This window comes from Myripristis murdjan, chromosome 18 (assembly GCF_902150065.1).
Source record: "Myripristis murdjan chromosome 18, fMyrMur1.1, whole genome shotgun sequence".
Taxonomy (NCBI): domain Eukaryota; kingdom Metazoa; phylum Chordata; class Actinopteri; order Holocentriformes; family Holocentridae; genus Myripristis; species Myripristis murdjan.
In genome coordinates, this window is record NC_043997.1 from 76017 (window position 1) to 96081 (window position 20065).

The 20065-nt window shown below is 44.2% G+C and overlaps 1 protein-coding gene across 1 annotated transcript; it reads left to right on the forward strand.

Moving 5' to 3' along the window:
• The first annotated feature begins 347 nt into the window (after positions 1-347).
• Positions 348-11522, forward strand: LOC115376739 (H-2 class II histocompatibility antigen, A-U alpha chain-like). Its single transcript, XM_030076514.1, has 4 exons — positions 348-508; positions 3069-3314; positions 8199-8480; positions 11323-11522. The coding sequence occupies exons 1-4, from the start codon at positions 460-462 to the stop codon at positions 11442-11444; spliced, it is 699 nt and encodes a 232-aa protein (XP_029932374.1). The 5' UTR covers positions 348-459; the 3' UTR covers positions 11445-11522.
• The last annotated feature ends 8543 nt before the right edge of the window (positions 11523-20065 follow it).

Below are 20065 nucleotides of genomic sequence, written 5' to 3' on the forward strand. Positions count from 1 at the left end.
GATAAACGTTAAACCAGTGCAGGATTGGGGTACAATAAATATTTAAACTGTTAGAATTGAAGGTGTAATAAGCCTTCAAAGCTTCTCCTTTACTGATCCCCGAGGGAAATTCTTGCAGTTTTGCAGTCATCCAGTAAGTGGCGCTGTCGCGGAAAAACGAGGGGCCTAGAACTGCGGGTCCTGTACTGCGGGTCCAGTCCAGTAGGTGGCGCTGCGAGGGGCCTAGAACTGCGGGTCCCAAAACTGCGGGCCTGAATCTGCAGTCTCCGGGTCTGCAGACATATACTACTGGTTTCCTCAGCAGCTGTGCTCTGTGTCTACCTGGAGACTGATGATGTCACAGAAAGCTGTGCTGTGATTGGTGGCTGTGTGTGCGAGCCAACATTTGGACAGAGAACTTGCTCCTGTTTGTGTTAGTTTCCAGCAGAGAGTGAAGTCAGCGCTGAGCCCCACACCGAGATGAAGAGCCTCCTCATCCTCTCCTGGCTGCTGTGTGTCCGAGCAGAAGGTCAGCACAGCTTCTCACCTGCTGCACTCTCACCTGACAGCTACACAACAACACAACAACACAACAACACAACACAACAACACAACACACACAACAACACAACAACACAACAACACAACAAACACTACAAACACAACAACACAACAACACAACAACACAACAACACAACAAACACTACAAACACAACAACACAACAACACAACAACACTACAAACACAACAAACACAACAACACAACAACACAACAAACACTACAACACAACAAACACTACAACACAACAAACACAACAACACAACAAACACAACAACTAATGCTGCACTCTCACCAGGGGCCTATTCCATCAAGCTGGCTAACGGGATAGCCTGGCTTATTTCGATGAGTCTCGCTAATTTAAGTGAGAGTTCCGTTCCATCAAAGTGTCTTGTATAAGTTGCAGCTCAATAACCATGGCAACTTAGCCAGCAGAACTAGCCTGCTCCGTGGCGGCTTACAGCCAGGCTTAGCTCAGCTGCTGTCAGAGAATGTCCGACGGACGCAAACAGACCCCAAATGACGGCTCCGTCACGTCTGTATTGTTGCCCGGGCATCACATATTCAATTTAATTAAATTAAAATTTAATTATGTAGCACCATGTCCGTGTTCGGAAATATAAATTCAGACTTAGCTTATTTCCCACAATGTGACCAAGCATGAATGTACGTGTTTACTTAATAAAAATAAACGTAATGAAAATCATGTGTTAACACTGTCAGTCTCCGAAATCAACCGAATAAACAATCAATTACTCAAACAAATTTTATTCATATAGCACAAGTCATACATCAAATGCAACAACAAGCGTTGAACATAAAAGGGTTGAAAAGAGCATGAGGTTAAATAAAAAAGACGTCTTATTTTATTTCCCACCCGCAATTTGCGATGACCTGCCTCTATTCTGCCCGAAGCCAACAGGTCAGCTGACAGGTGAGGGACGTAAGAACACATATTTCAGTTAATCCCAATTGGATTCATGGTCATCCCACTTTTTGAATGATCCCTTTATATTTGGATTTTTACATGTAGCTTACCTATAATTTCATATATAATATAAATTCCTAAGTTTTGAAATAATTTAGCCTATTAACCATTAAAAAAAACAACAAAACAAACTCAATAATCATCATTTTGTTCAAGCTGTGAAGACAAAGAATGAAAGAATTACCGTATTTCACCAATTAATCACCAGGCTGCAAATAGCCGCCTGGTTCTTATAAACGCCTGGGGTCTGCACCCATTTTGCGTATTAAACGCCCACCCGAATAACCGCCGGGGCGATTATTTGCATTATATTGAGGTAAACCCAAAATAAGGCTATTCACCTTATTTTTGCAGAAGTAAACAGTTAGCCGCACAATAACTGTGCGGCACTTCCTTTTTCTGTCAAAATAAGAGCGCTAGCTAACGTCAGAACAAAAGGGTGTACCGTAATCTTAAATCGACCGACTGAAAATATGTTGGACAGTAGCTGTCATCACGATAATGACCTGGTGCAAAAATAAATAAAGGCCTGCAGCGAATAGCCGCCTGGTTCTTTTAAACGCCCGGGGTCCAAGTCGATTTTGCATATTAAACGCCCGGGCGATTAATTGGTGAAATACGGTAAATACAGTCCAAACCATGGCTTTCTGTTGTGTTTAAATTTATAGGCTACTTAGCCTACTTCCTTCTCCAGTTTTTTGATTTCCATATCCTGACGGTGTCGCGCCGGTCAACAATCCTGCTTCCGGTGCCCCTCTGGCCGTTAGCGGCGCCCCTCCAGCAGATGGCGCCCTAGGCAATTGCCTATACCGCCTATACCAAAAGCCGGCCCTGTTTGTGGTGATTTCCCTATATTCTTCATATAGTTCCATCAGCAGTGTCTGCTCCGCCGCTGAAAATGTCGAGGCTCTCCTTTTCCCCTCCTTTTGAGACAGCTGTATCTTCGTTTCGACAATCGACTGTTCTGGGCTGCTTATGTGCCCCGTGAACGCGCACACCTGAGGCTCGTTCAAACGTGGCTAGAATTAGCGCTGACCTGACGCGGCTGAATCGCGTTAGTGGAACGGGTTGAGGCTTTAGTAAAAGTTGACGCTAATTCAAGCCAGGCTATATCACGTAAGCGCAGCTTTCTTTAGCTGCTTTCATGGAATAGCCCTCTGACATCTACACAACAACACAACAAACACTACAACACAACAAACACAACAAACACAACAACACAACTAACACAACAACACAACAACACAACAACAACACAAACACAACAACACAACAAACACAACAACACAACAAACACAACAACACAACAACACAACAAACACAACAACACAACAACACAACAAACACAACAACACAACAAACACAACAACACAACAACAACACAAACACAACAACACAACAAACACAACAACACAACAACACAACAACACAACAACAACACAAACACAACAACACAACAAACACAACAACACAACAACACAACAACACAACAACACAACAACTAATGCTGACGCTTGTTTTGCTCTCCTGTTTCCTGTCCAGATCTTCATGATGGCATGTTTATCGCTGGCTGTTCAGCCTCTAATAAAGAGTACATGGTTGGCGTGGACGCTGAGGAGGTGTGGTACGCCGACTTCAAGAACCACAAAGGAGTCGTTACTCTGCCCAAGTTTGCAGATCCTTTCAGCTTCCCAGAATTTTATGAAGTGGCTGAGGCTAGTCAGGAGGTCTGCAAACAGAACCTGGCAACACTTGATCGTGCCTCAAAATACCCCCCAGTGAAACTCGGTAAGACCAACAACATCTGACTGTCATGAGACTGTCTGTTTAACGAGAGATATGAGGAGCTGCACTAACACAGATCAAAGGGTTAGTCAGTAACTAGTTAGGTTGGGGTTAGTCAGTAACTACTTAGGTTAGTGTTAGGAACTAGTTAGGTTTGGGTTGGTCAGTAAGTAGTTAGGATTGAGTTAGTTCGTAACTGGTTAGGGTTAGGGTCAGTCATTAACTAGTTAGGTTGGGGTTTGTCTCTAACTGGTTAGAATATGGTTAGTCCGTAACTAGTTATGTTGGGGTTAGTCAGTAAATTAGTAGTTAGGTTAGGTTAGGGTTAGTCAGTAACTGGTTAGGTTGGTTGGTCATGTGAAGGAACTGATCAGTCTGTTGTCCACAGTCCAACAAGAAGCTGTCAGGTTGTTTTTCAGCTGGAGGACAGAAAAACAAGTTCACTGTGATTTTGTTTCCCTGCGTGTTTTTGGAGCCGTGGAACAGAGATGTGTTCTCTCTTTTCTCTTGAGGAACAGAACAGAAAAGTGGTTCTCCTGCCTCGTTCCAACAGGATCACATTAAAGCTACAACAACAAGAGAGCAGGAAATGCCTGCACTCCAATTCAAAATAAAAGTCCTCTGGTTGGTGACGGTTAAAACAGTTTTATTTATGCTAGCAGTCCATAAAATAATCTTGACATGTAACACAGATATAATTTATACATCATATGATATGTACCTTCCAATAGTAACCTGTTTATAATCACCTGTCTATAGTAACCTGTCTATAGTAACCTGTCTATGGTAACCTGTCTATTATCACGTGTCTATAGTAACCTGTCTATGGTAACCTGTCTATAGTAACCTGTCTATAGTAACCTGTCTATTATCTCCAGTCTATAGTAACCTGTCTATAGTAACCTGTCTATAGTAACCTGTCTATGGTAACATGTCTATGGTAACCTGTCTATACTAACCTGTCAATGGTAACCTGTCTATTATCACCTGTCTATAGGAACCTGTCTATGGTAACCTGTCTACAGTAACCTGTCTATTGTAACCTGTTTATACTAACCTGTCAATGGTAACCTGCCTATGGTAACCTGTCTATAGTAATCTGTCTATGGTAACCTGTCTATAGTAACCTATCTATGGTAACCTGTCTATAGTAACCCGCCTATGGTAACCTGTCTATAATCACCTGTCTATAGTAACCTGTCTATGGTAACCTGTCTGTACTAACCTGTCTATGGTCACCTGTCTATGTTAACCTGTCTATACTAACTCGTCTATGGTAACCTGTCTATGGTAACCTGTCTATAGTAACCTGTCTATAATAACCTGTCTATGGTAACCTGTCTATAGTAACCTGTCTATGGTAACCTGTCTATAGTAACCTGTCTATAGTAACCTGTCTATGGTAACCTGTTTATACTAACCTGCCTATGGAGACCTGTCTATAATGACCTGTCTATAGTAACCTGTCTATAGTAACCTGTCTATAGTAACCTGTCTATAATGACCTGTCTATAATGACCTGTCTATAGTAACCTGTCTATAGTAACCTGTCTATAATGACCTGTTTATAGTAACATGTCTACACTAATCTGTCTATAACAACCTGTCTATAATCACCTCTCAATAGTATGAATGAATGAATGAATGAATGAATGAATGAATGTAGGCTTTATTTCAAACATGTGAATGATATAAATCACACTTGAAGCACTTTAGTTGATACTTTGTATGTTTGAAAAGGAGTAGGAAGAAGCATCGGCTTATTAATTCCTACCCCTTCTCCACTTAGTACCTTAGTACTAGTACTAGGATATCTTACTTCCCGTGTGTCTTTTTTTTTCACATACTCCCAACACAAACAGGCAAACAATCATAAAAAAACAACACCATAGCTGCTCATGTCAAAATAAATAAAATAAATAACAATTATGACAGAATGTTAGAACCCTAGTGCTGGTCATACCCCTCTTCCTCCCTGTACCTTGTGAATACCATCTGTTTATACCGCTGTTTGAATTTGCTCATGGTTGGACATTGTCTGAGCTCCCCTGCTAGTCTGTTCCACAGTTTCACTCCACATACTGAAATGCAAAAGGTTTTTAAAGTTGTACGTGCATACCGATGTTTTAGCTTCAGTTCCCCCCTCAGATTATATCCCCCTTCTCTCTGAAAAAAACATGCTTGAATATTTACTGGTAATAGGTTGTTTGTTGCCCTGTACATGATTTGTGCTGTTTGAAAGTATACCAGATCAGGTAGTTTCAGTATTCTTGATTTTGAGAATAAGGGATTAGTGTGTTCTCTGTAAGCAGTGTTCTGAATTATCCTGATAGCTCTTTTTTGCAGAATCGACAGTGGTTGTAGTATAGATTCATAAGTGCTGCCCCAAATCTCTGCGCAGTAACTCAAATATGATAGTATCAGTGAACTGTAAAGAATGTGGAGTAATTTGTGGTCCAGAAAGTGTTTTGCTTTACTTAGTACTGAGATGCTCCATGACAGTTTGTTTTGAACATGCTTAATGTGAGATTTCCATTATTTATTCATTATTGTTATTTTTCATCCATAATTACACCAAGAAATTTATTTTCATGAACTCTTATAATGTCAACACCATCTATCTGTATTATTGCTTGAGTGTTCCTTTTACAGTTACCAAATAGCATGAATTTAGTTTTGTTTAAATTTAAAGATAATTTGTTTCTGTCAAACCACCTCTTTAATTTATACATTTCTTCAGTGATACACCCCAGAAGCTCCTGTAAATTTTCCTCTGTGCAAAAAATGTTTGTGTCATCTGCAAATAACACCAATTTCAATATATTAGAGACGTTACATACCGTATTGATCTGAATATAAGACGATATTTTTTCCATTGAAAATGCCCTGAAAAAACGCCCTCGTCTTATATTGGGGGTCTAAGCAAATACACATGTATTGTACTTGCATATGTTCCGTGCTTGAATACAGTACACTGGCATGGTTGGAAGGGGTGTGCTCCAGCACGGTACGGGCGTTCATGCACGAGCACATAAACGGTCAAGCACGCAGCGGGCGAACGTGGATACAACGTAAATCATGCAACTTTCCTCCTGCCTCCGCAAAATCAATTAATGCGCAGCTCGATTACCGGCGAATGGCTGCGTCGCGCAATCAATAATCAACCATGTTGTCTGTGTCGCTGTCCATGGTGCTGCTGCAACCGCGTATAAACAAAAGTTGATTTATGATGAAAGGTATATATGGCAGTCTGTGTGCGCCCACCCGGTCAGGTCTGCCGGATCTGACAGGTGCGCGCGGTGCCAGCCGAGGCACCGGCTGGCATCAGGTGGGCCGGCCGGTGTGCGCCGCCACCCGGCTGAATGTAGCAGCCAGCTGACATGCAGCTCCGGCTGTCAGTTGGACGCTCTCTGAAGTTACCTCCAAAACTGTCAAGGTAAATAAACATCCCTTAACCCCTTAACCCTGGCCCTGAGTGCAATGTGAGACGGTGGCGGTCTCAGAAAGAAGAGCTAAAAAATGCCCACAGCCAGAGAAGGGCTTTTCATGGTCCACAAACTGGTCGATTCAACGAGACTGACAGGAGGGTGTGTGATTTTGTGAATGAGAAACGTAGTGAAGGACTGCCCGTTACGAGGGCTGTGATGCAGCAGAAAGCACTTGAAGCTGCCACAGAGCTCAACATACCCCGCACTGAGTTTAAAGCTAGCAGGGCTGGTGTTGCAGAATGCAGTGGCGGATTTAAGAAATTTGGGACTCAAGGCAAAGGCAGGCATGGGGCCCTCTGAGATGAGAGGACAACACACAAAACAGGGGCCCTGAGACACACATAATACGATAAGCATTCTGCTGGCATTTTAGCAAAAGTATTGTAAAAAAAAAAACATAATTAATGTGCGCAAATAAGTAATAACTGTATTAACCATAAGTGTATGAGGAGTTTTATGGGGCCCTCAGGCAACCGCCTAGTTTTGCCTAATGGTAAGTCCGCTCCTGGCAGAATGTCTATACAAAAAGTATTTTTCCAAAAAAGGGTCTTGAAAAAGAGGGGTCGTCTTTTATTCGGGTCAATACGGTATATCATTTATGTACAGAATAAACAGTTTGGGGCCCAGCACCGACCCCTGGGGGACGCCACAGGCAATGTCCAAGCACGTTGAGCTGTAATCTCCCAACTTCACAAATTGTCTCCAGCCCTTTAAATAACTCTCGACCCACTGCAGAACTATCCCCCTGATCCCATACTGTTCCAGTTTATTGATTAATATGTCATGATTGATTGTGTCAAATGCTTTCTTGAGATAAATGAATATTCCGATTGCATACTGTTTATTTTCTAAAGCGTTAGGGATTACTTCAATTGATTCCATCAGTGCCAGTGATGTTGAACTGTTTGGTCTGAATCCGTGCTGATTATCAGATAGTATTTTATGTTTGACTATGACTTTGTCTAATCAGTTATTGAATACTTTTTCTAGAATTTTTGAGAATTGTGGTAGTAATGAGACGGGTTTGAAATTTATGAAATGGTGTCTATCCCCAGATTTATACAGCGTGACCCCTCTATAGTCACCCGTTTATAGTAAACTGTTTGTAATCACCTGTCTATGGTAACCTGTCTATGGTAACCCATCTATGGTAACCTGTCTATGATAACCCATCTATGATAACCCGTCTATGGTAACCTGTCTATAGCATTGAAGACAAGAACAGAAAAGTGGTTCTCCTGCTTCGTTCCAACAGGATCACATTAAAGCGACATCAGCAACAACTGCTGCTGCAGCTCACACTTAAACACAGCGAACAGCCCAGTGTTCTACTTCCCTGATCAGTATGAGATATGACGTTCTAATGAGAAACAAATATGTATTCTCTGTGTTTGTGCAGATGTTCCTCACAGCACCATCTACACCAGAAACCGTGTGCAGCTCGACGTGGAGAACCGCCTCATCTGCCACGTGAGCGGGTTCTTTCCCGCTCCTGTCTCCGTCTACTGGACCAGGAACGAGCAGAACGTGACCGAGGGAACCAGCATCAACACCCCGTACCCCAGCAAAGACGGAACCTTCACCCAGATCTCCACCCTGAAGTTCACCCCCCAGCAGGGAGACATCTACAGCTGCACGGTGCAGCACCCAGCTCTGGAGCAGCCGCTGACCCGAGTCTGGGGTGACGCACCTTTCTCACCTAGCTACCCCTGAGCTGAGCCTGCTGCTAACCTGTTAGCCTGCTGCTAACCTGTTAGCCTGACCCCACCCTGCTGCTAACCAGTTAGCCTGACCCCACCCTGCTGCTAACCTGTTAGCCTGCTGCTAACCTGTTAGCCTGACCCCACCCTGCTGCTAACCTGTTAGCCTGCTGCTAACCTGTTAGCCTGACCCCACCCTGCTGCTAACCTGTTAGCCTGCTGCTAACCTGTTAGCCTGACCCCACCCTGCTGCTAACCTGTTAGCCTGCTGCTAACATGTTAGCCTGCTGCTAACCTTTTAGCCTGCTGCTAACCTGTTAGCCTGACCCCACCCTGCTGCTAACCTGTTAGCCTGCTGCTAACCTGTTAGCCTGCTGCTAACCTGTTAGCCTGACCCCACCCTGCTGCTAACCTGTTAGCCTTATGCTAACATGTTAGCCTGCTGCTAACCTGTTAGCCTGACCCCACCCTGCTGCTAACCTGTTAGCCTGCTGCTAACCTGTTAGCCTGACCCCACCCTGCTGCTAACCTGTTAGCCTGACCCCACACTGCTGCTAACATGTTAGCCTGCTGCTAACCTGTTAGCCTGACCCCACCCTGCTGCTAACCTGTTAGCCTGCTGCTAACCTGTTAGCCTGCTGCTAACCTGTTAGCCTGACCCCACCCTGCTGCTAACCTGTTAGCCTGCTGCTAACATGTTAGCCTGCTGCTAACCTGTTAGCCTGACCCCACCCTGCTGCTAACCTGTTAGCCTGACCCCACACTGCTGCTAACATGTTAGCCTGCTGCTAACCTGTTAGCCTGACCCCACCCTGCTGCTAACCTGTTAGCCTGCTGCTAACATGTTAGCCTGCTGCTAACCTGTTAGCCTGACCCCACCCTGCTGCTAATCTGCTAGCCTGACCCCACCCTGCTGATAACCTGTTAGCAGAGCTGCCAACTTTTCAAAAAACCTTGGAGTGAGATGGTGGTGGTGGTGGTGGTGGTGGTGGTGGTGGTGGGGGGGGGGGGGGGGGGGGGGGACTCTCCATTCATGTTGATAAATTACGAAAAACAGCAAAGTCCGATTGGTTTGACAATTGACATGCTGCTTTTTCCTGCACAAGATGGTCAGTATGGATGGATTTGGGGGGCTCTGTCAGGAAAGGGTCCTTGGAATTGTCCTAACTTTTAACCCATATAGGGCGCCCCTGCATAAGATTATTATAAAGAGACAATACGTTGCACACGGGTAATACCATTAATATCTTAATGTAGGATATTTACATGAAACGCCCCGATGGATCAGGTTAATTTCATTTGAACAACAGATTTCCTGAGCATTTATATGGGCTACGCAAACTTCAATCCACATGATAAAAATTAATCCACGGACAACCAAAGTAACATTTGACTGTTTAATTAAATCAACTTAAAATTACTCTGGCACAGTTGGGGGGGGGTGTGCTCCAGTACGGTACGGGCGCTCATGCACGAGCACATGCACGGAATGTGGATACGACGTTAATCATGCCGTCCTCCTGCTTGTTTAATGCACGCAGGATTAACTGCGAATCGCGACATTGCACATTCAATAATCAACTGATAATAATAATTAACCAGATCCGGCAGACCGCACACACAGACTGCTGTAGGCTACTTTCATTATAACCGACTTTTGTTTATACGGTTGCAGCAGCACCATGGACAGCGACACAGACAACATGGCTGATTATTGATTGCGCGACGCGGCCATTCACCGGTAATCGCGCTGCGCATTTAACGATTTTGCAGAGGCAGGAGGAAAGTTGCATGATTTACGTTGTATCCACGTTCGCGCTGCGTGCGTGACCGTGCACATGCTTGTGCATGAACGCCCGTACCGTGCTGGAGCTCAACAGATAGATCTCAGATGGATCTCAGGCTCAACAGATAGATCACAGATAAACAGAACCGTTTTTAGTCAAAAGGGAAAAAAAGGCTCTTGATGAGCACTTCAGCGTGAGAAATCGGAGGTGTGGCGTGAGAGCGTGTGAAGCCAATCAAATGCGTCTCACAGCCAATGCGTGAGAGTTGGCAGCTCTGTGTTAGCCTGACCCCACACTGCTGCTAACCTGTTAGCCTGCTGCTAACCTGTTAGCCTGACCCCACACTGCTGCTAACCTGTTAGCCTGCTGCTAACCTGTTAGCCTGACCCCACCCTGCTGCTAACCTGTTAGCCTGCTGCTAACATGTTAGCCTGACGTGACCCTGCTGCTAACCTGTTAGCCTGCTGCTAACCTGTTAGCCTGACCCCACCCTGCTGCTAACCTGTTAGCCTGCTGCTAACCTGTTAGCCTGACCCCACACTGCTGCTAACCTGTTAGCCTGCTGCTAACCTGTTAGCCTGACCCCACCCTGCTGCTAACCTGTTAGCCTGCTGCTAACATGTTAGCCTGACCCCACACTGCTGCTAACCTGTTAGCCTGCTGCTAACCTGTTAGCCTGACCCCACCCTGCTGCTAACCTGTTAGCCTGCTGCTAACATGTTAGCCTGACGTGACCCTGCTGCTAACCTGTTAGCCTGCTGCTAACCTGTTAGCCTGACCCCACCCTGCTGCTAACCTGTTAGCCTGCTGCTAACCTGTTAGCCTGACCCCACCCTGCTGCTAACCTATTAGCCTGACCTGAAACTAACCTGTTAGCAGATTAAAGCTAAAGCTAACCTGTTATCTAGCAGATTAAAGCTAAAGCTAACCTGTTAGCAGACTGAAGCTAAAGCTAACCTGTTAGCAGTTTAAAGATAAAGCTAACCTGTTAGCTAGCAGATTGAAGCTAACTGGTGTTGCTGTGTTGTTCCTGCAGATGTGCAGCAGGACCAGCCGGGTATCGGACCTGCGGTGTTTTGTGGACTGGGTCTGACCGTGGGTCTGCTGGGCGTGGCCACAGGAACCTTCTTCCTCATCAAAGGAAACGAATGCAGCTGATTGGCTGTGGCTGCCTTTAATCTGCTTCTGTCTGCTGCTGATCAACATGGAGCACAGCGCTAACGTGTTAGCTAACACACTGATAAAATTCAGTTAAACAAAGATTGTTTTTGAGAGATTCTGTATTAGGTTGCTGTTCCTGTGATACTTTAGCTTCTTACTTTCAATCAACTTTCTATACATTTCCCATCATGCTTTACAGCGTGACAAACCAAAATTGACACAGCACTATCCCAAATCAACACCCAGCTCCTCATGATGTGCGAGTCATGATTAGGGTGGCCATACGTCCGGATTTAGGCCGGACAGTCCGGAATTTAAATGCCTTGTCCGGCGTCCGGCGCAGCTTCAAGCCGGACGCTTATTTGTCCTCCTTTTTGGAGTTGCACTTGAACGCAACGCTGCATATCGTCCAATGGTGTAAGACAGGCCCGGACTGTACATCGGGAAAAACGGGAGATTTCCCGAAGCGCCTTCCTGTCAGTGCCCCGGTGGCCTGCCCGTCTTTTTTTTTTTTTTTTAAACAGGTCACCAGCCAGGCCAATCAGCTGTCGGTCCGGTCGGTCTTTCCTTTTTCGTCATAGACTTTTAAATTAGAATCCAAAAAGTGCATTCATTGGATGCGCGTTAGTTTTTCTCCTCCTGCGCTGCTGTGTGCTCATGCCGGGGTGTGTGTGTGTGTGTGTGTGAGTGTGTGTGTGTGAGTGCGTGTGAGTGTGTGTGTGTGTGTGTGTGTGTGAGTGTGTGTGGCGCTGTCTGAAGCGTAGCGCAGCGAGAACAAAGTAAAAACAGCAGAGCACTGACATAGATTGTGTAACAAAGTGAAGAGGTGCCACTCCGCTCTATTTTCACTGGCTAACAGCAGCACACTGGCTTAGCTTGTCTATTCAGAGAAGAGGTATCACTTCGGATTATTTTTCAATCTATGTTATCACATGCATACTACTGCTCATTCATTGGTAGCTGAATTGTTAGGTCTGTTTGATAAGCAATTTACATTTTTAAAATAATAATAATAATTTAACATATTGTTAAATTAAAAAAAAAAAAAGCCAACATGATGCAGGTCAAAGACTAAAAAAAGAATATTGACTAAAACTAGACTAAAATACTTTGTAATTTAGTCGACTAAAACTAGACTAAAAAGCCACGACTTTTCGTCGACTAAAATGTGACTAAACAAAAAAGAATACAAGTTGACTAAATATGACTAAAACTAGCCGACGAAATTAACAATGCTCCAAAATGTAGAGGATGTGGGTTTTTTTGAACGTTTTTTTTCTTCTCTCCTGGATCTGAGCTCATACTCACTTATACTTGGGGGGGATTTTAACTGCTGGTTGGATCCCGTGCTGGACCGTTCCTCTCCCAATCCAGACTCAATCAGTAGGTCTGCCTCATTCATTCAGTCCTTTGTATCTAATTCCGGTGTCTCTGATGTGTGGCGTTTCCTCCATCCAAATAAGAGAGAGTACTCCTTCTTTTCGCACGTCCACCATACCTTCACTAGGATTGACTACTTTTTCATTGATAATGAACTGATACCATTGACACGTTGCTGTGCTTATCAGGGCATAGTGATATCAGATCACGCTCCTGTTGTATTGTCTCTGGCACTGCCTGGACTTCCTCAAATTAAAAAACACTGGCACTTTAATTCAACTCTCCTGTCAGACAATGATTTTGTGAAATTTATGGAAGAACATACAGTACAGGCCAAAAGTTTGGACACACCTTCTCATTCAATGCGTTTTCTTTATTTTCATGACTATTTACATTGTAGATTCTAACTGAAGGAATCAAAACTATGAATGAACACATGTGGAGTTATGTACTTAACAAAAAAAGGGGAAATAACTGAAAACATGTTTTATATTCTAGTTTCTTCAACATAGCCACCCTTTGCTCTGATTACTGCTTTGCACACTCTTGGCATTCTACTATACTATAACATGTCATGCTACCACATACTATGCTATGACATGTACGGATGGGATGGCATGTTGCTGCAGGATGCTGTGGTAGCCATGCTGGTTCAGTGTGCCTTCAATTTTGAATAAATCCCCAACAGTGTCACCAGCAAAACACCCCCACACCATCACACCTCCTCCTCCATGCTTCACAGTGGGAACCAGGCATGTGGAATCCATCCGTTCACCTTTTCTGCGTCTCACAAAGACACGGCGGTTGGAACCAAAGATCTCAAATTTGGACTCATCAGACCAAAGCACAGATTTCCACTGGTCTAATGTCCATTCCTTGTGTTTCTTGGCCCAAACAAATCTCTTCTGCTTGTTGCCTCTCCTTAGCAGTGGTTTCCTAGCAGCTGTTTGACCATGAAGGCCTGATTGGCGCAGTCTCCTCTTAATAGTTGTTCTAGAGATGGGTCTGCTGCTAGAACTCTGTGTGGCATTTATCTGCTCTCTGATCTGAGCTGCTGTTAACTTGCGATTTCTGAGGCTGGTGACTCGGATGAACTTGTCCTCAGAAGCAGAGGTGACTCTTGGTCTTCCTTTCCTGGGTCGGTCATCATGTGTGCCAGTTTCGTTGTAGTGCTTGATGGTTTTTGCGACTCCACTTGGGGACACATTTAAAGTTTTTGCGATTTTCCGGACTGACTGACCTTCATTTCTTAAAGTAATGATGGCCACTGGTTTTTCTTTAGTTAGCTGATTGGTTCTTGCCATAATATGAATTTTAACAGTTGTCCAATAGGGCTGTCGGCTGTGTAGTAACCTGACTTCTGCACAACACAACTGATGGTCCCAACCCCATTGATAAAGCAAGAAATTCCACTAATGAACCCTGATAAGGCACACCTGTGAAGTGAAAACCATTTCAGGTGACTACCTCTTGAAGCTCATGGAGAGAATGCCAAGAGTGTGCAAAGCAGTAATCAGAGCAAAGGGTGGCTATTTTGAAGAAACTAGAATATAAAACATGTTTTCAGTTATTTCACCTTTTTTTGTTAAGTACATAACTCCACATGTGTTCATTCATAGTTTTGATGCCTTCAGTGACAATCTACAATGTAAATAGTCATGAAAATAAAGAAAACGCATTGAATGAGAAGGTGTGTCACACACAGACATTTTGGATTCCGACGCCCCCTGAACGCACCTGACGCTGCGACGCTGTGACGCTGTTTCCTGCTTCGTAAGGTCGCTGCTACCTGTTCTCTCTCTCTCTCTTGCTCAAACTAATCTTTAGCCATAATATTACGTCTCTTCTGTAGCTGGTAGATTTTATAACTTGATTACCTTGCTATTGTGATAACCCTGCTACTTCTTCAGAGTCGATAGACTAGCGGAGCTAATCGCACTCTGTTTACTGGCTTATGTACTAGCGCTAGCGTTAGCCTAGCTGTTAGTTAGCTCTGTGTTGCTGCAGTAAATCCAGCCTTGGACAATGATGGTGTGCAGTGACTGCTCCGCTTTCTCAGATAGGATGTCTCTACTAGAGAGACGTGTCCGTGATTTAGAGCAGCTACTTTCGGCTAGGAATACGCTAGACATCACAGGCACTCCAGATAGCCTCAGTCCCGGGCCTGATAGGCGGCCCGCTAGCGCTAGCACTAGCTTAGCCTCGTCGGCAGAGGCGGCGGGGTTTGTCCCTGTTCGCCGGCGTGGGAAGGCTCGCAAGAGCAAGTCACCGGTTGTGTGGCCTGGTTTGCGGTCGCCCCTCCCGACTGCAAACCGGTTCTCGCCCCTCTCCAGCCCCGTTGGTAACCCCGTGGGCCAGCGTGTCTCTCCCACTCCTGTTGACAGGGTAGAGCAACGCACGCTAGTGATAGGAGACTCCATCACCCGCAATGTTAGACTAGCTTCGCCAGCTGTGGTTCATTGCTTACCTGGGGCCAGAGTCTCCGACATAGAGGATAATCTTAGGGTGCTGGCAGCATCGAGGAAGAAACAGGGGACCCAGGCACACTACACCACTAGCTATAAGAACATTGTTATTCATGTCGGCACCAATAATGCTAGGATGAAGCAGTCAGAGATCACAAAAGCTAGCTTAGTCAGGACACTTGAGCTAGCTAGAAAGATGTGTCGGCATCGATTAGTTGTCTCTGGTCCCTTACCGGTGAGGGGTAATGATGAGATGTACAGTAGGTTAACCTCGTTGAACCGCTGGCTGGCCCGTCACTGTGCTGAGCACGGTTTTAGCTTTGTGGATAACTGGCCTTCCTTCTGGGGCCGCCCTCACCTGCTGAAAGCGGACGGCCTTCATCCTACTGGGGAAGGCGCCGCTCTTTTGTCTAGCAATATAGATAGAGCTTTAGCTTCTGTTTGACACTAGGGATTTAATACTCGGCAGGTGGCAGGTGATTAGAGAGCCTGCTAGGTATAGAATTAGTGTGGGTGTGGAGTCATCTAGTGTAGTTAAGGTGATTGGTCAGGATATCTCTCATAGTATAGATAATCAGACTACTGGCTTGGCTTACGACATGGAGACAGTCTCCCTACCCCACTGGCCCGCTCACAGTCTCCTGGTTGGCCGGTATATGAATCTACAAACTACCCCTTCTACTGTTGTGGTACATTCCTGTAACAAAGCACCTTATAGACTACAAAACCATACTCCTAAAGTTATTAAGCCTGTGCTTACTCATCGTCCTAAGCGTAAAGGTTTGGGACGGTCAGCTAATCACACTAGATGTTTGGTCCCTATTAATACCTCAGCCAGTGGTGGGTCTTCAGATCTGCTCACCACTGGTCGTGGCAGGAAGAACCTAAAATTTGGTTTTATAAATATTAGATCTCTGGCTACCAAAGCTTTACTCATAAATGATCTAGTACTTGATCATGGATTGGACATGATTGGTCTGTGTGAGACATGGTTGAAACCAAATGTTTTCCTGCCCCTAAATGAGGCTACTCCACCTAATTACTCCTATGCCCATGTAGCCCGGGCTCATAAACAAGGCGGTGGTGTTGCCTTAATTTACAAAGATATCTTTAATCTTACATCTAATCTGGAAAATAAATTTAAATCCTTTGAGGCTCTTGTCTTGAGTTCATCTTCCTCAGCCATGCATAGCCTTTCTCCATTTTATTTGGTGGTGATCTATCGACCGCCTGGTCCTTACTCTCAGTTTTTAGATGAGTTTGGTGAATTTTTGTCAGGCTTAGTTACCCACTCTGAACAGATCTTGGTTTTTGGAGATTTTAATATCCGTATAAATAAGGCTGATGATCCACTGAATAAAGCATTTTCAAATCTTATTGATACATTTGGATTTACTCAGTCTGTTCAAGAGGCAACTCATTGCAATGGTAAGATCCTTGATCTGGTCTTGTCTAAAGGGATTGTTGTTTCTGATCTGACTGTCTTATCAGCCGCATCTGCTGTGTCAGATCATTTTCTTGTTAAATTTGAGGCATCACTGGCCTGTCCTGTTAGTGGTGGCACAGATGTAATCACTAGTCGCCATATTGGTCCCTCTGCTGTTGCTGCGTTTAGCCGGCAGTTGCCTGGAGTTTTGGCTCCTCTCACTGTAGAGACAGGCTCTGTTGAAAACCTTACTAGTTCCCTCAATGTGGCCCTCTCCAGTCTCCTTGATACAGTTGCCCCGCTCTCTACCAGACCGAGCCGCCTGAAGAGATCCACACCTTGGTTTAATGAAGAGATACGAGCTTTGAAGCAGGCCTGCAGGAGATTGGAACGACAATGGCGAAAATCGAAGTTAGTAGTTTTTTACCTATCCTGGCATGATAGTTTATTGAAATATAAGCACGCCCTAGCTGTCGCTAAAGCAGCCTATTTCTCCCGCTTAATCGCCACTAATAAACATAATCCTAGATTTCTCTTTGAGACAGTAGCAAAGCTCACGAAAAAACAGCCATCTGCTACTAGCTTATCACTTACAGCAGATGATTTTCTGGACTTTTTTGGCAACAAGGTTGAGGAAATCAGGCAAAAAATTAATTCTGAATCCGCTGCAGCTCCTGCGGACTCATTGGCAGTCGCTAGCTCACCAATAGTCCCTACTATCTCGGTTTTTGAGGCTGTCTCACTTGATACCTTATCTAAGCTTGTGATAGCCTCTAAACCGACAACCTGCTTTCTTGATCCGCTACCTGCCAAGCTTTATAAAGAATCCTGGCCTTTACTGGGCTCTACAATGCTAGATATTGTTAATTTATCTCTTAGTACTGGCATTGAACCCAGCAGCTTTAAGACAGCTGTGGTCAGACCGCTTTTAAAGAAACCACATCTTGATTCTAGTTCTTTAAATAGCTATCGCCCAGTTTCCAATCTCCCGTTCATGTCTAAAGTGCTCGAGAGAGTTGTGTTTCAACAACTCTCCACCCATTTGGCAGTGAATTAGCTGTATGAGCCTTTCCAATCAGCTTTCAGGGCCTGTCACTCCGCTGAGACAGCACTTACTAGAGTTGCCAACGATCTTCTGTTGGCTATTGATGCGGACTCTACCTCTGTGCTTTTATTACTGGACCTCAGTGCAGCCTTTGATACTGTTGATCACTCCATTCTATTAGATAAACTAACTGAGAATTTTGGTGTCACTGGCCTGGCTCGTGCATGGCTTAACTCATACTTATCTGAAAGAACACAGTGTGTCATGTACAATAATACTAGATCCAAATTCTCCAATGTTAAATGCGGGGTACCTCAGGGCTCAGTCCTGGGTCCTCTTCTCTTTTCCCTGTACATTTCGCCACTTGGACAAATTATACGTAGCCATGGTATTAATTTCCATTGTTATGCTGATGATACTCAGCTATATTTGCCCATAAAGGCTGATGATCCCACAGAGATCAATAGATTAGAGGTCTGTCTGGCTGCGGTAAAGAATTGGATGTCACTAAATTTCCTGCTATTAAACTCAGATAAAACTGAGATGTTAGTAGTCGGCCCTCCCAGACATAGACACTGTTTTGAACAGTTAACAGTTCTACTTGACAACTGTGTGATTTCACAAAGTGTGGCAGCCAAAAATCTCGGTGTTACTTTTGATCCCTGCTTATCCTTTGACAGGCACATTAAGGATATCACCAAGACTGCCTATTTTCATTTACGTAATATAGCACAAATTCGGTCTTCCCTGTCCATGGCTGACACAGAGACCTTAATTCATGCATTTGTTTCAGCCAGACTTGATTACTGCAATGTTCTGTTTTCAGGTCTCCCACGGGCCAGCACCAAAAGTCTCCAGATGGTTCAAAATGCTGCAGCTAGGGTCTTAACTAGAACTAGAAAATTTGATCATATTACTCCAATTCTGGCCGCCCTTCATTGGCTTCCTGTGCATATTAGATCTGACTTTAAGGTGCTTCTGTTAACCTACAAAATCTTAAATGGGTTTGCCCCATCTTATCTTTCAGATCTCCTTAAACCCTACATTCCATCGCAGGCTCTCCGCTCTCAAAATGCGGGGCTGCTTTGCTTACCTAGGATTAAGAAGAAGTCAGCAGGTGGCCGGGCCTTTTCCTATCGAGCCCCGCTGCTATGGAATAACCTCCCTGCTGACATCAGGCAATCTGAATCTGTTGATTCTTTCAAATCTAGATTAAAAACTCATCTCTTCGGCCTAACTTATGGTTGAACAGTTAGTGGTACGGTGGGCTGGTTCTCTGTCTCAATGAAGTAACCCAAGCACTCACCTGCCGACGAGATTATGAGATTATTGCTCTCACGGAGCTAATTATCAATTAGTCTTCTCCAGATAATTAATGTGCCACCTTTGTCTCTGTGTGAGTGTGTGTGAATGGTTGATGTGTGTTTGTCCGAGTGCATGCTCTGTCTATTTTAGATCCAGGTCGTCGTGGTGTAGGTGGCTGTGTGGCCCGGGTCCCTGGCTGCTCTGGTGCATCCAGCTTCCCTTGGCGTCATCATCCCTCATCCGCCACCTATCTATTCCCATACATTTTATTGTTTGTTATCTGTGTTTACAACATCTATTGCACGTCTGTCCGTTCTGGGGAGGGATCCCTCCTCTGTTGCTCCCCTGAGGTTTCTTCCTATTTTTCTCCCTGTTAAAGGGTTTGTTTTTTTTTTTTAGGGAGTTGTTCCTCATCCGATGTGAGGGTCTAAGGACAGAGGATGTTGTATTTTTCTGTAAAGCCCTTTGAGACAAATTTGTATTTGTGATTCTGGGCTATACAAATAAATAAAATTGAATTGAATTGAATTGTGTGTCCAAACTTTTGGCCTGTACTATATATATATATATATATATATATATATATATATATATATGTATATATATATATATATATATATATGTATATATATATATATATATATATATGTATATATATATATATATATATATATATATATATATATATATATATACATAAACATAATCATTTGTTTTGACCACAGACTGTAGGATTTTGACACAAGAAGTAAATAAGACGAGCTGTCAGTCTGCTTCCTCCCGGTTAGCGTGTTTACACTGGGGTCCTACTAGCGCCGTGCGCCATTGGTTCATAATGTCAAAGCTACAATCAGCTTGTTTCGTCAGCTTCAGTTGTCCCGCAACCTACCTGAGCAGAGCGACAAATAAAAAGTCAAATTTGTCAAAATATATGATCAAACCAGAGCTGCCAACAAATCCCAGTCGGAATCTCTGACTAGAACACCCCCCAGAGTCG

What these genes read in the sequence shown, in the direction of transcription:
- LOC115376739 (XM_030076514.1), top strand. Translation starts at nt 460, where the DNA reads ATGAAGAGCCTCCTCATCCTCTCCTGGCTGCTGTGTGTCCGAGCAGAA. An exon ending in GCTGTGTGTCCGAGCAGAAG is followed by an intron (nt 509 to 3,068) that starts GTCAGCACAGCT and finishes TTTCCTGTCCAG; the next exon opens with ATCTTCATGATGGCATGTTT. An exon ending in ATACCCCCCAGTGAAACTCG is followed by an intron (nt 3,315 to 8,198) that starts GTAAGACCAACA and finishes GTGTTTGTGCAG; the next exon opens with ATGTTCCTCACAGCACCATC.